Source organism: Alosa pseudoharengus, unplaced genomic scaffold (genome assembly GCF_046254945.1).
Source record: "Alosa pseudoharengus isolate Yale_2024_CS ecotype anadromous, Long Island Sound unplaced genomic scaffold, YU_APseudo_1.1 YU_APseudo_1.1_scf_15, whole genome shotgun sequence".
NCBI lineage: Eukaryota > Metazoa > Chordata > Actinopteri > Clupeiformes > Clupeidae > Alosa > Alosa pseudoharengus.
This window is the reverse complement of record NW_027468620.1, coordinates 3,617,782-3,629,876: the sequence shown is the minus strand read 5'-3', so window position 1 is coordinate 3,629,876 and position 12,095 is coordinate 3,617,782. Positions and strand designations below refer to the sequence as shown.

General features: G+C 39.6%; 1 protein-coding gene across 1 annotated transcript in view; it reads left to right on the top strand.

Annotated features, from left to right (window-relative positions):
* Nucleotides 1–307: 307 nt before the first annotated feature.
* pcsk2 (proprotein convertase subtilisin/kexin type 2) overlaps nt 308–12,095 on the top strand; it is a 33,248-nt gene continuing 21,460 nt past the window's right edge. The window contains exons 1-2 of the mRNA XM_076286497.1: nt 308–684; nt 2,465–2,569. Of these exons, the coding sequence (XP_076142612.1) occupies nt 502–684; nt 2,465–2,569 (288 nt within the window). The 5' untranslated portion in view covers nt 308–501. The remainder of the gene's footprint in view (nt 685–2,464; nt 2,570–12,095) is intronic.

Below are 12,095 nucleotides of genomic sequence, written 5' to 3'. Positions count from 1 at the left end.
TTTGTTCTCAGACAAATACCAATACCCCCCCCCCCCCCCCCCCCACACACACACACACACACACACATATGTTAACAATACAGGTTCTAATTTAATTTACAAGATTATACAAATAGGCTACAATATATTGATCATACAGGCATAGATATTTAGCGTCTGACACGGAATTAGGCTCCATCAGCAATAAGAGGTGAGGGACAGGCAGTGGCCACGCCCTCCGGAGCCTATTGGGCACTATTCCGCAGAACGTCACATGGAGAAGACCCACACGATAACGCTAAATTATAGATGAAAGAGCAGCTGAAAATGCAGATTTGGTCTACAGTAGAAGCCTTCAACTCACACCGCTCACTGCGCCTATCCGACTCGCAGACTAAACTTGCGTTAGCTTTGTCCCCCACTCAGGAGATGCATTCCAAAAAACCTTGATATAAGCCATCTCTCATTCGGAGCATCCCGTTCGCAGATTTCTCCTCCAAGATTAGACTGACCGTGTCGACAATGTTTGGATTCTTAAGACATGGACCAATGGTTGTCTTACTACTGGTCAACGCACTGCTTTTTGCGATAGGGGACACCGAGGATGGAATTTTAACAAATCATCTTTTGGTTCAGTTGCATGAAGGTTCATATGATGAAGCCCCTCAAGTTGCGATGGAGCACGGGTTTGAGAGTGTCCGAAAGGTAAGATGAGAAGTATCCAAAATAAAACACAGAATATTGTCTATCCCTATCCTTTAGGCTTCTGTTCTGGGCAGATGCGGCTGCATTAGCTTAATTAACGTTTATAAGGTATTACATATGGCAATCAATGGTGACATGATAGTTAGGATAGGCTACCATTTAAAATGTGCTTTTAAGAATTTTAAACGTTTTAGTTCAAATGTAAGATGTAGAACAATATCACATAATTTAGGACAATATTTGTTTATCATTGATGTTCTTTGAAAACAATAGGCTATTAGGTATCTGAATTTAATCGTTTACATAGCCTAGGCTACCTTTACAAGTGTTTACGTCATCAGAACGCATGTTTTGGGCAAGGCCTTGATACTGTGAAATAATTACATAACCCAGCACTATCTACTTATTTCAGAATTAGTGGTGCTGCTGGTTTCACACCTATGCATTGCATTCATATAAATATCTATGGCAAAAACAGTTTAATATGCACTGTGTTCTGTATGATAACCTTCCATCCTCAAGTACAACCCTCAAGCTTGCCTAATTAGACAGGAGACATAAAACATTGATGTACTGTATGTATATGGTAGACTCACAGTAGTCTCACAGCCCTTATTATTAACATTCATGATTCACGTTTGTCATGAGACAGGTCATTTTGATTTCTTTCCAGGTGGTAAATGTTTTCAGTTTTAGGAGCATTCAAATTATTGTTGAATATGTTGTTATACTGTTAAAAGAACCTTAAAATAATTGAACACTTGTTCGTCAGTGGTGTAAATAACTTTGAGGAAGAGTGCTTAAAAATGCACCATCAACAGAATAAGTATCCTGAAAGACTGTCATTATTGTCACACCACGAGTGAAGTGAACAGAATAAGTATCCTGAAATACTGTCATTATTGTCACACCACGAATGAAGTGAATGACAGCTTACTAAATTCCTCCCACTCAAAAAAGTTATTCCTTTGTCAAATGGATAAAATGAGGCCTAGATCAAAATATGCAACAGAGCAACTGCCCACTAGTGTGTGGAATATGGGTCATTTGATGCTTTTGACCAACAAGGGCACATAATTTTGTTTCTTGAACTGTAAATCACTGATCTCAGTTTGTGGTCTCTATTTCTGAAGAAAAACTCACACTTCTTTGCTTAGTTATAGTCCACATCTCATTTAATAATATAGGAGAATTCTGCTCCTTTGTCCCGGGCTCGTACAAATATTGAAAGTATAAACACTCTCATGAATGGTTTGGCCAGAATTATACTTAATTTGTCTTTCTACATCAGCGAATCTCACAAATGAAGTATGAGTTGTATTCTATGCTGATGATTGTGATGGGCATTTTTTTCCCTTTGACTTGTTCGATTTGAATTTGAAAATAAAGCATATTACTTATAGCCAATTGCCTTTTTTCTTCAGAATGTAGAAATGGAGTATGATGTGTGTATATATAGATGTAAAAAGTGCATCTCAAAAGTGATTTGCATAAATGAGAGAGATTAGATATAATTAAGTGCAGTGACCCAATAATACCATAAACTACTAGTATTGTAACCAGAGGCAAAGAGTTAAATGATTTCCCCCTAAAGCGTAATATTTTTGAATATATGATCCATGTTATTGTGCATTAGATTATTTCCATCCTGTGGTCATTGTAGTGACTGGATTTGATGGTCTGTACAATAAAATGTGGTTTTAACTTTCAGTCCCATTTTCTTCATCTGGCTTTCCCTTTATCTCTTTCTATCCATTTATCTATCCATCTTTCACATTAGCTTCCTTTTGGAGAGGGGCTTTTTCATTTTTATCCCCAGAATATCCCTATGACGAGGAAGAAACGCAATGCTTGGCATGGTCAGAGTCTCCAGAAGGATCACAGGGTAAGACTACAAATTCATATTGTGTGGTTCCCATAGAAACCAGCCTGATTCCAGTTCCTGGAAAACAATGATTCATTTAAAGCATGGACATTGTGAGAAATCATGTATCCCTATATCCAGTAGGCTACTATAAATGGCAACGGGAGTTTCCACAACATAATCATGATGTAGGCCACCATACAGCATTCTGACTAATAATTAAGGACTTTTATGCACAACAAAACTCATTGGTTTAAATCATGAAGCAAATTAAAAGGAGGATTTATTCCTTTAAATTTGTCACATTTCCTCAATGATATAGGAAATGTTGAGTTAAAGACACCTCTTTGGCTGCAACAATCAATTTTAAAAGACACAGGTAGCCAGGTTAACCTTGGCAGCCTCTGAATCAACATTTGAGGGCTGCTGCAATTCTTTATTGATTAGACTCCTGTTTTCCTTCTTCATGCTGAAACTGTCAGCTTGCTTAATGTAGAAAGCGGTAAATGTTTCCTCTCATCTCCAGCTTGATACTGCTCCCCTCCTTAAGTCGTGCAAGGCAGACATCATTCACAGTGGTTAAGCGCGGTTTTGATTCTAAAAGCATTTGATGACAGCCGAAGCTTGGTTCCACCAGTGGAGACAACATTATCAGCCCCCCAAGCTTTTAAATGTAACATGATGCGTGATAGGCTAGCATCTTTGTATTTGTTCATTATGTTTATTTGTTCTATTTCTACTAACCTTGGATAATATTAAAGCAACTGAGTCATGAGTGTTGGCTTTTAGTTCCTCGAGGCTACCCGTGTAAAGACAGATGATTAGAGATAGCAAGTGCACTGTGGAAAGCAGGGCCTATTTAAAGAGTTTCACCTATCCCCATGTAATGTGGCCGTAAATGTTCCTTGGATAAAAATCCAACTAGCATTGAAATTCTTTTCTCATTTTCGCCGTGTCCACCAAATTATTAAGTGCATGGTCACAAAGATTGCATTTCGGTGGTGGAAATTGGACCATGTTAGTTCTGTAACAAAATTTCACCAGCAACTGTTGAACTCAAAGCTTTTGCCATTTACCCTGGTGGAGGGCACAAAGGCCACATGTCAGGGCACTAAGGCCAACGTTAACTATACAGTAGGCTATAAAAATGATCAAAGTTGTATTTTTCACTGCAGTAGACCTGCATCAATGTATGAAACATTACAAAAACATGAAACATGACACATTACATAAAACTGTAAATCATCTGATCATCTAATATATACAGATATCTAGGCTATATTTAACATTTATTTGATACATGAAATCATGTATTGAACAATTTAAGCACAGCTCAGCTTTAAGAAAGTCAAATAGCCTAGATGCATGCTTAGCATTTTGTGATCATTAAGGCTACTTTCACAAACTCTTAGTCAGCTGTCCTCTGATTTACCGATATCTAGGCGACATTTGTAATATTTATTTTGTGTTTGGCCCGTTATGAAATAATGTGGAACAATTTAAACACAGTGTAAAACTTAAAGCCCAAATTTGGAGACATCCATGTATGTTGAAATTTACTGCAAATTCAAAACGGGATTACTCTGGAACGGCTAACTGTACAGGGGACTGCTTTACACCTTTGTGTTCGGTAAGGTCTGCTGTTTATTCTGATATATGGTTTGTCATGTGTTAAACGAGGGGTTCGTGAAGTATTCCGCCGAGATGAATGGGTAGGGAGATGGACGCAAAACCTTCAGTAGAATTTATGATTAAATTGAATGATATTATTTACTTTTCTCGCAAACCGTTCATCACAGCAATTAGCGGCTGACATCGTTTAAAAGCTGAGAAAAAGCTCTTTCGTGTGATACTTGTGATGTCTGTGTGATGAGTAGGCTACTTCGCAAGTAGTTCGCGCTGTGAATGCTAAGATTGTTTTGACAGGCCATAGGCTAAATATATATCGCTATTAGTAGGACGCAAAGCAGAATATTGAAAGAAGGGGGCACCAAGGCCACCGTGGCCTGTAAACCTCTGATTTTCAAAGGGGCGTCACGGCCAACGCAAGGGGCTACGACGGCCATGGCCGTCGTGGCCGCTGTGAAATTCCTACCCTGGTTAAGATGCCATTTTGTTTGTATAGACTCAAATACACATTTTTAATTTAATGCCAGCAACACGTCTTAAAAAAGTTTTTTTTGATGGGGACAACAAAAGTTTGGAAAAGTTGTGTAATGATAAAGACAAGAAAAGGAGGATCATTTCACAACAAATTAGTCCGGCAGCCATTGGCAGACCTGGTTTTGTCGGCTAAAGTTTTTTTTTGCTGAATCATGTATACTAGGGATAGGTATTTTAAGATTACTGATTACTGATTACTCCTTAGTCACTTTACTGATTACTTGATTTTAAAAGTAACTAAGTTAGATTACAAGTTAATTTATTAGTTACAGTCAGCAGCTGCCGACAACACCTATGGAGCCCGGGAGGTGACATGAAAAAAAAAAAAAAACAAATGTAAAAAAAAAAAAAAAACTGAGAAAAGGTATGTACTTGGGACAAACACTGACTAGGTTTGCGAGATCTTGAGTTTGTTTTTGCGAGATCTTGAGTTTGTTTTGCGAGATCTCGAGTTTCTTTTGCGAGATCTTGAGTTTCTTTTGCGAGATATTGACTTTCTTTTGCGAGATCTCGAGTTTCTTTTGCGAGATCTTGAGTTTGTTTTGCGAGATCTCGCAAATCCATCAATGCAGAACCACAAACGTTCCGGAGAGCTTCAGTCACTGAAATTAGGTTGCAGTGCTTTGTTTTGCCAGCATGCAGCGAACAAGAGCAAAACAAACGGGCTTCGCGCATAAATGCAGGCCATGTCATTGTCGGCGAAATCACTGAAAGCTGAAAAGACGCAACGGGAGCAAATAAAAATAAATAATCAAATAAACTTCTGTGGTGATTCTGCATTAAGTGCATTCATTGATGTGTCTCACTTACCAGCTTAAAGCGTTGTTGCTTGTTGTTTCTGGTAGTTTACCTATTGGCTGATAACGATTTATTTTTAAAAATGTATCAAAAGTTACCCCTCCCCCGTGGGGAGTAGTAGGCTATGTTAGCCCATCTGACTGCAAGTGTCAAGATGTGAGATTAAGAAGAGATTCTGTTCTCGGTAGCGTAGCCAGAAATGTTCAAATGGGTGGCCATACAAACATTAATCATAGGCATGTTATATTTATGACATAAAAGTGGAATTTATTGAAGGCATTTGATCACAGCTGACAAATTACGCAGAAACATTTTCAACTGGAGCAAAACAATGCATGAAAGTAGCTTCGGTGCGTCACATGAAACACAATTGAGACTAGATTGACCATATTGGACAACTGTAAAGTCTTATCATAGGCATGTTACATTTATGACATGAAAAGTGGAACTTATTGTACAAAAATGACACATTATGCAGTCGGCTAAACATTTTAAACTTGCGCAAAACTGCATCGTAGGCATGCAACGTTTATGACATAAAAAGTGGAATATGAACGCATCACACCTGACAACAGGGGCGGACTGGGACCAAAAATCGGCCCAAGCGGCCCTCAAATCGGTCGGGCACACCTAATTAAATACAAAATCTTTGCATTACCCTTAAATATGCATATATTTTCAGCTGTCATGGAGCACTGAAAGTGATGTAGGCCTCATTGGCTATCACTTTCAGAGGTAGCCATGGAGCACATACTCTCCATATTCAAGTAGGCTATACAAGCAATTTTTAAAGAAGAGTTTCTGCTTGAATTCAAAGTATCATTTCAAATTATTCAATAGGCTACATTTAAACTATAAAATGCTCAACTGACTAAATTACCTAGATGGTCGTAGACATTAATCACTGTAGGACAACTGAAACAACACAAAATAAACAGGGCTGATTCTGGAAATATTTTATTCCTGTAGGCTATACCTTAACTTGACTCTCGCCAGATGAATTTCGTGTCAGGTTAATACTACCTACCTACATTGCTGGTAGCCTACATTTTGGAACAGTAGGCCTATAGCTAAATTAGCTAATTATCTTTAATGTCTTCCAGTAGCCTATCGTATAGGTTGTATATAGCTTAGTTGGCTTGTGCATGATGAATATGACTTGATGTTTTGTAGCCTACATTTCCGTCAGTCTACAGTCTTTTAGCCCATCTTTACCATGATAACCCTTCCAAGATAGAACCTTTTCAACACTCTACTTTGAGAGACCAACCACCACTCATGCCATTGATGTTGAATTTTGGGCGTCTGACGGAAGCTGATCAATATCTGACCAACAATTAACATCGATTTGACACTCTTTTGCTGTCCGGGTTTGCAAATCATTCATTTAGAACATAGAAGTTGCGCTATGTGTTATTATAATCACAGCACGGCCTTACTATGTTATCATTACCATACATGGGCGGATTATGCACTTTCGGGCCCCTGGGCCCTGATGTATTAAGGGCCCCCCCACTTATTGTCGTATATGTGGGAGGGGGGGTTTGGGGGTCCTCCCCCAGAACATTTTTAATTTGTTTGATGTGATTTCCTGTATTCTTGTGCATTTTGGGGATGGCCAATACTAAATTCAATCAGATTCATAGATCCTGATTTGTTGATATCGAGGCAATGATTCCATGCAAAGGCTTGGGCTTCAGGGCCCCCTGACCCCTTGGGCCCCTGGGCCTGGGCCCGGTAGGCCCGTGCAGTAATCCATCCCTGTTACCATGTCATTACAATATAGCAATTAATTAGTCATCATAATCATCATCGTCAGCATGGCATGTCACACATAGCCTACCTACTCCACCACTGAGTTCTTATCACATAGCCTCAACTACTCCACCACCTGCTCACTATCCTGCTCTGTATGCTTGCTTACATCCTCGTTCAAACTCAACGAACTTCAACATGTTGCTGAGATATGCTAGTCTACTTGCAATATTGTATTTTTGAAGCTTCTACATTGGTGTTACTTTTGCACTATTGTCACTACCGGCTGTAGCCTACGCGATTATTGACTGATTCTTGAACTCTCAGCAGTGTTGACTTGCGCACATTTTTTATATGGTGAACGTAAACGAAGGAAAGCCCTCTAATTGGACGGGCAAGACTGACAAGTAGACAGGCCCGGCCGTGGCTACACGTATGCTAGGTAGGCAAAACTAGTGGGAAAATGTCTGTAAACAAATTTGGTAGCCAGAAAAAAGAACATAAACAGAGGATAGAAAATACAAAAAAGGAGGGAGAGAACACAAAGAATGTAGGCCTATGGTTCTTGGCTTCACGTTCAAGCAACAGACGAGTTCGAGGATACGGTAGGACAATGATGACATTAATACAGTAGCCCGCTGTGGCATGGTCGCTTGCAATTGTATGGTTGATCTATATTATTTTAGCTAATTGATCTGAATTGGTTGATGTTTCTCCTGGTAACCTGTGCTCGCCTGTGCTGCTGTGCTGCATGCGTTGGGGCAGCCGTGGCCTACTGGTTAGTGCTTCGGGCTTGTAACCGGAGGGTTGCCGGTTCGAACCCCAACCAGTAGGCATGGCTGAAGTGCCCTTGAGCAAGGCACCTAACCCCTCACTGCTCCCCGAGCGCCGCTGTTGTTGCAGGCAGCTCACTGCGCCGGGATTAGTGTGTGCTTCACCTCACTGTGTGTTCACTGTGTGCTGAGTGTGTTTCACAAATTCACGGATTGGGTTAAATGCAGAGACCAAATTTCCCTCACGGGATCAAAAGAGTATATATACTTATACTTATACTGTATACCTAGGCCAAAATGGCTGTTGTGGTCGTGGGCATGTTGCTCCCCGGACCAGAATAACGTAGGACCGGCCCTGTCTAAAATCAAAAGAATATCACTGTGCGCATGTGTGGTAACGTTAACTTCTGGTCTTGACTTACTGCAGAATGCAGCGGCTTGTTCACTGCACTGGAGAATACAGCTAAACAAGTTAAAGAAAGGGAAATGAAACTTCATATTTTTATAGCCTCTAAAATCAAATTGACTATTGAAATCGAGGTTTAGGATGGAGTGATGTGTAGGAGCGATGACGCATCCCCCCCTCGGCTTTTTTCACAAATCGCACATTGACTAGGTTGGCTTGTCAGTCAGTGTGGAACACAACTCAGACCAACGGAGATGCCAAAATAAGCAATTGCAACATAATTCTAGTGGCTAAAGCTCTCCGGAACATTTCTAGTGGTTCTCGTATGCATTGATGGATTTGCGAGACTCGCAAAAAAAGAAAGTCAAGATCTCGCAAAAGAAAGTCAATATCTCGCAAAAGAAACTGGAGATCTCGCAAAAGAAAGTCAAGATCTCGCAAAAGAAACTCGAGATCTCGCAAAACAAACTCAATATCTCGCAAAAGAAAGTCAAGATCTCACAAAAGAAACTCGAGATCTCGCAAAACAAACTCGAGATCTCGCAAAACAAACTCAAGATCTCGCAAACCTAGTCAGTCTTTGTCCCAAGTACATACCTTTTCTCAGTTTTTTTTTACCTTCGTTTTTTTTTTCATGTCACCTCCCGGGCTCCCTAAACACCCCCCGCTGCCTCAACATAAAAATGACAACCGGTTTTGCCAAATAGGCTACTCACTTTATTGAAAGTGTATTTTAACAGTAATGTCAACAATGTACAGTATAGCAGACATCCCAATCTGAAAAAAGTAATTTCATGGAGGTATCCCTTAAGCCTACTTAGATACTGAAATACAGATGAATATGTTCAATAGTCTCTAGTCAGCACACCAAATAAGGAAAGCTTTAGATAGAAATTGTGATAATAAAATATATAGATTTAGGTAGTTTGGGCTTTTCATGTAGCCTTGGCAACTAGCCATCTAGTATAGGCCTAAATAATATGCAAATGAAATGACACTTGTTAAACTCACCTCAACAAGTGAGTTGATTTTGCAATCATTTAACCCGCCATGGTCAATACTAAAGTCACTGTTACAAACGTTGCAGTGTGCAAGTCATAATTTTTCACTCTTATGAGACAAGGGTACACTTTTGTGTAGTCTGATGTGAAATGGAACTTAAATGTTCATTTTTGGGGGACACTGACTGCCATGACGCTCCTGTTCCTAGATACACTGAACTGATTAATTTAGTTCGGGAGAAAAGAGATAAAAGCCCACCTACACTGAAAACTGATTGGTTGATTTAGCGAAACAGGCCAGGATGCTCTCTGTCTTGGATGCGCTTCAGACACACACACACCACCCCTCTCTCTCTCCCTATCCGTCATGTTCGCGCTACACTCAGATGCACACGCGATTTGAAGTCTCGGTCTCGGTATCTTGACAAATGACAAAAATAGTAACGCACAGTGACTTGGATAAATAACTTTAATCTGATTACTGGTTTGGAAATAGTAGTGCGTTAGATTACTCGTTACCAAAAAAAGTGGTCAGAATAGAGTAACGTGTTACGCATTACTGGCATCACTGCCGGTAGCCATGGTCAGACCTGATTTTGTCTGTCAATTATTATTATTATTATTATTATTATTATTATTATTTATTTATTTATTATTATTTTAATCTTGTTGACTAGGGGGTTGCTCTTTAAGATTTAGGAGGGTGCCTGGCATACCTGTCAACACTCCCGTTTTTCCCGGGTTCTCCTGTATTTCAAGGTCATCTCCCAGCATCCTCCCGTTTTGTTATTTCTCCCGGAAAACTCCCGTAATTTGCATGGCCATCAAACTTCATTTTAAAATCATTGATCCATTCATTTTTTCTATTAGTCTGATATCTCCCAGGTTAACAGATTGTGTATGAAATACACCCGACACATACACGATCACTTAGTTTCAATTTCAACCGTTTTGTCATAGGCTAAAACCTGGCAACCCAAAACCCAAATAAGGAAGTGGGTGCCGACTGCGCAGCCTTAGTCTCATCGTAAGCAAGCGGGCTAGTTGAATGGCCTACTCCAGAACTAGCTGTTGTGAAATTGTTGGGAATTTAATTGATTAAGACATCACATAAACTCTTATTGAGTGTTGTTGATACACTGAACTTGTGCCCTCGGAACCAAATCAGACAGCAAGCAGCTTTGCAGTTTTGGAAGTAGGCTGCAGGCAGACAGCTGGTGGATACATAACTGGCATGCATAAGGTAATGGTAAGGTAAAAGCAACGACCGAAATGCAGTGTTGAAACACGTGTATGAAATGTATTAAATATGCAAACACTGATCCGGTATAAACACTAACCCCACCCCCCCAAAAAAAATCTCCCGTTTTTGAAAAGCTAAATGTTGACAGGTATGGTGCCTGTTAAAGCCCTATGTGCCAAAATCATGAAAAAAAAAATAATCCAGGAACTGTGGGGTCGAACCTGGTGTTGTCAGTTTTTTTTTTTTTCTTCTGCTTTATCTTGTAGACTTAGGGTAGCTCTTTAAGATTAGGCAGGGTGCCCAGTGATATCCCTTGGGCAATTTCATATATTAACAACCTTATCATGAAACCATAAGAAATTCTCTTCATTCCAAGCTGAATGTGAAATGCATCAATAGGTCTAAAAGTCAAACAGGGAATGTTACTTGTGAGTAAGATGAGGACCACAGTACACAGCGAGTAAGATGAGGACCTGAATGGCAGTTTAACAGAGAAGAGATGTAGGTGGAAGTTCTCCAATAAAGGATTTGCAAATGAACAGTAACCAGTGTCTGGGCGTCTTTCTGCTAAGGATGCCCAACCAATTCGGTCATATAGGATACAGTGATGTGTATTAAAATTGGCACCAGTTAGAAAATCTGATAGCAGATAAACTGTGTCTAGAGCTTTAAGGGAGGATGGGGTAGCGTTACTATAGATTACATCCCCATAATCCAGCATAGGCGTAAAAACGGCTTCAACAATCCTTTTTCTACAAGACATGGGGAGGCTTGATTTGTTTCTTTTTTGGTGAGATAGTTAATATGGAAAGAAAACTGAACAGTTTTTCATCAAGCCAGATCCTCAGATACTTACATTCAGAGACTTGTTCAATAGTATGACCATTAACAGTACAAAGACGCAAGTCATTTGGGTCAGTGCTTCTGGCTCTAGAGAACAACCTAAATTTAAATTGATCTGCATTTAAAACCAATTTAAGATCAGTCAGGGCTTCCTGTAGAGCATTAAAGGATTGTTGCAAATTTTCCATGGCAAGTTTGAGTTAGCAATACAGTATATTAGATAGACATGACAGTTTTTCAGAGAGGAAGCTATTTCATTAATATAAATGGTAAAAAGAACCGGACATAATACAGAGCCTTTCATTTGCAGGAAGTCAGACTTTATATTCCCTGATTTAACACATTGAAATCTATCTGAGAGATAGTTTTGAAACCAGCTACTAGTATTAGAATCAAAACCTATGTCTTTTAGATTTTGTACGAGCAAAGTATTGACGACTATTTCAAATGCTTTTGATAAATCTACAAAGAGGGCAGCACAATGTTTCCTACTGTCTATGGCAGATATTATGTAATTTGTGACCAAGGTAGCAGCTGAGATCGTGTTGTGTTTTGCTCTGAAGCA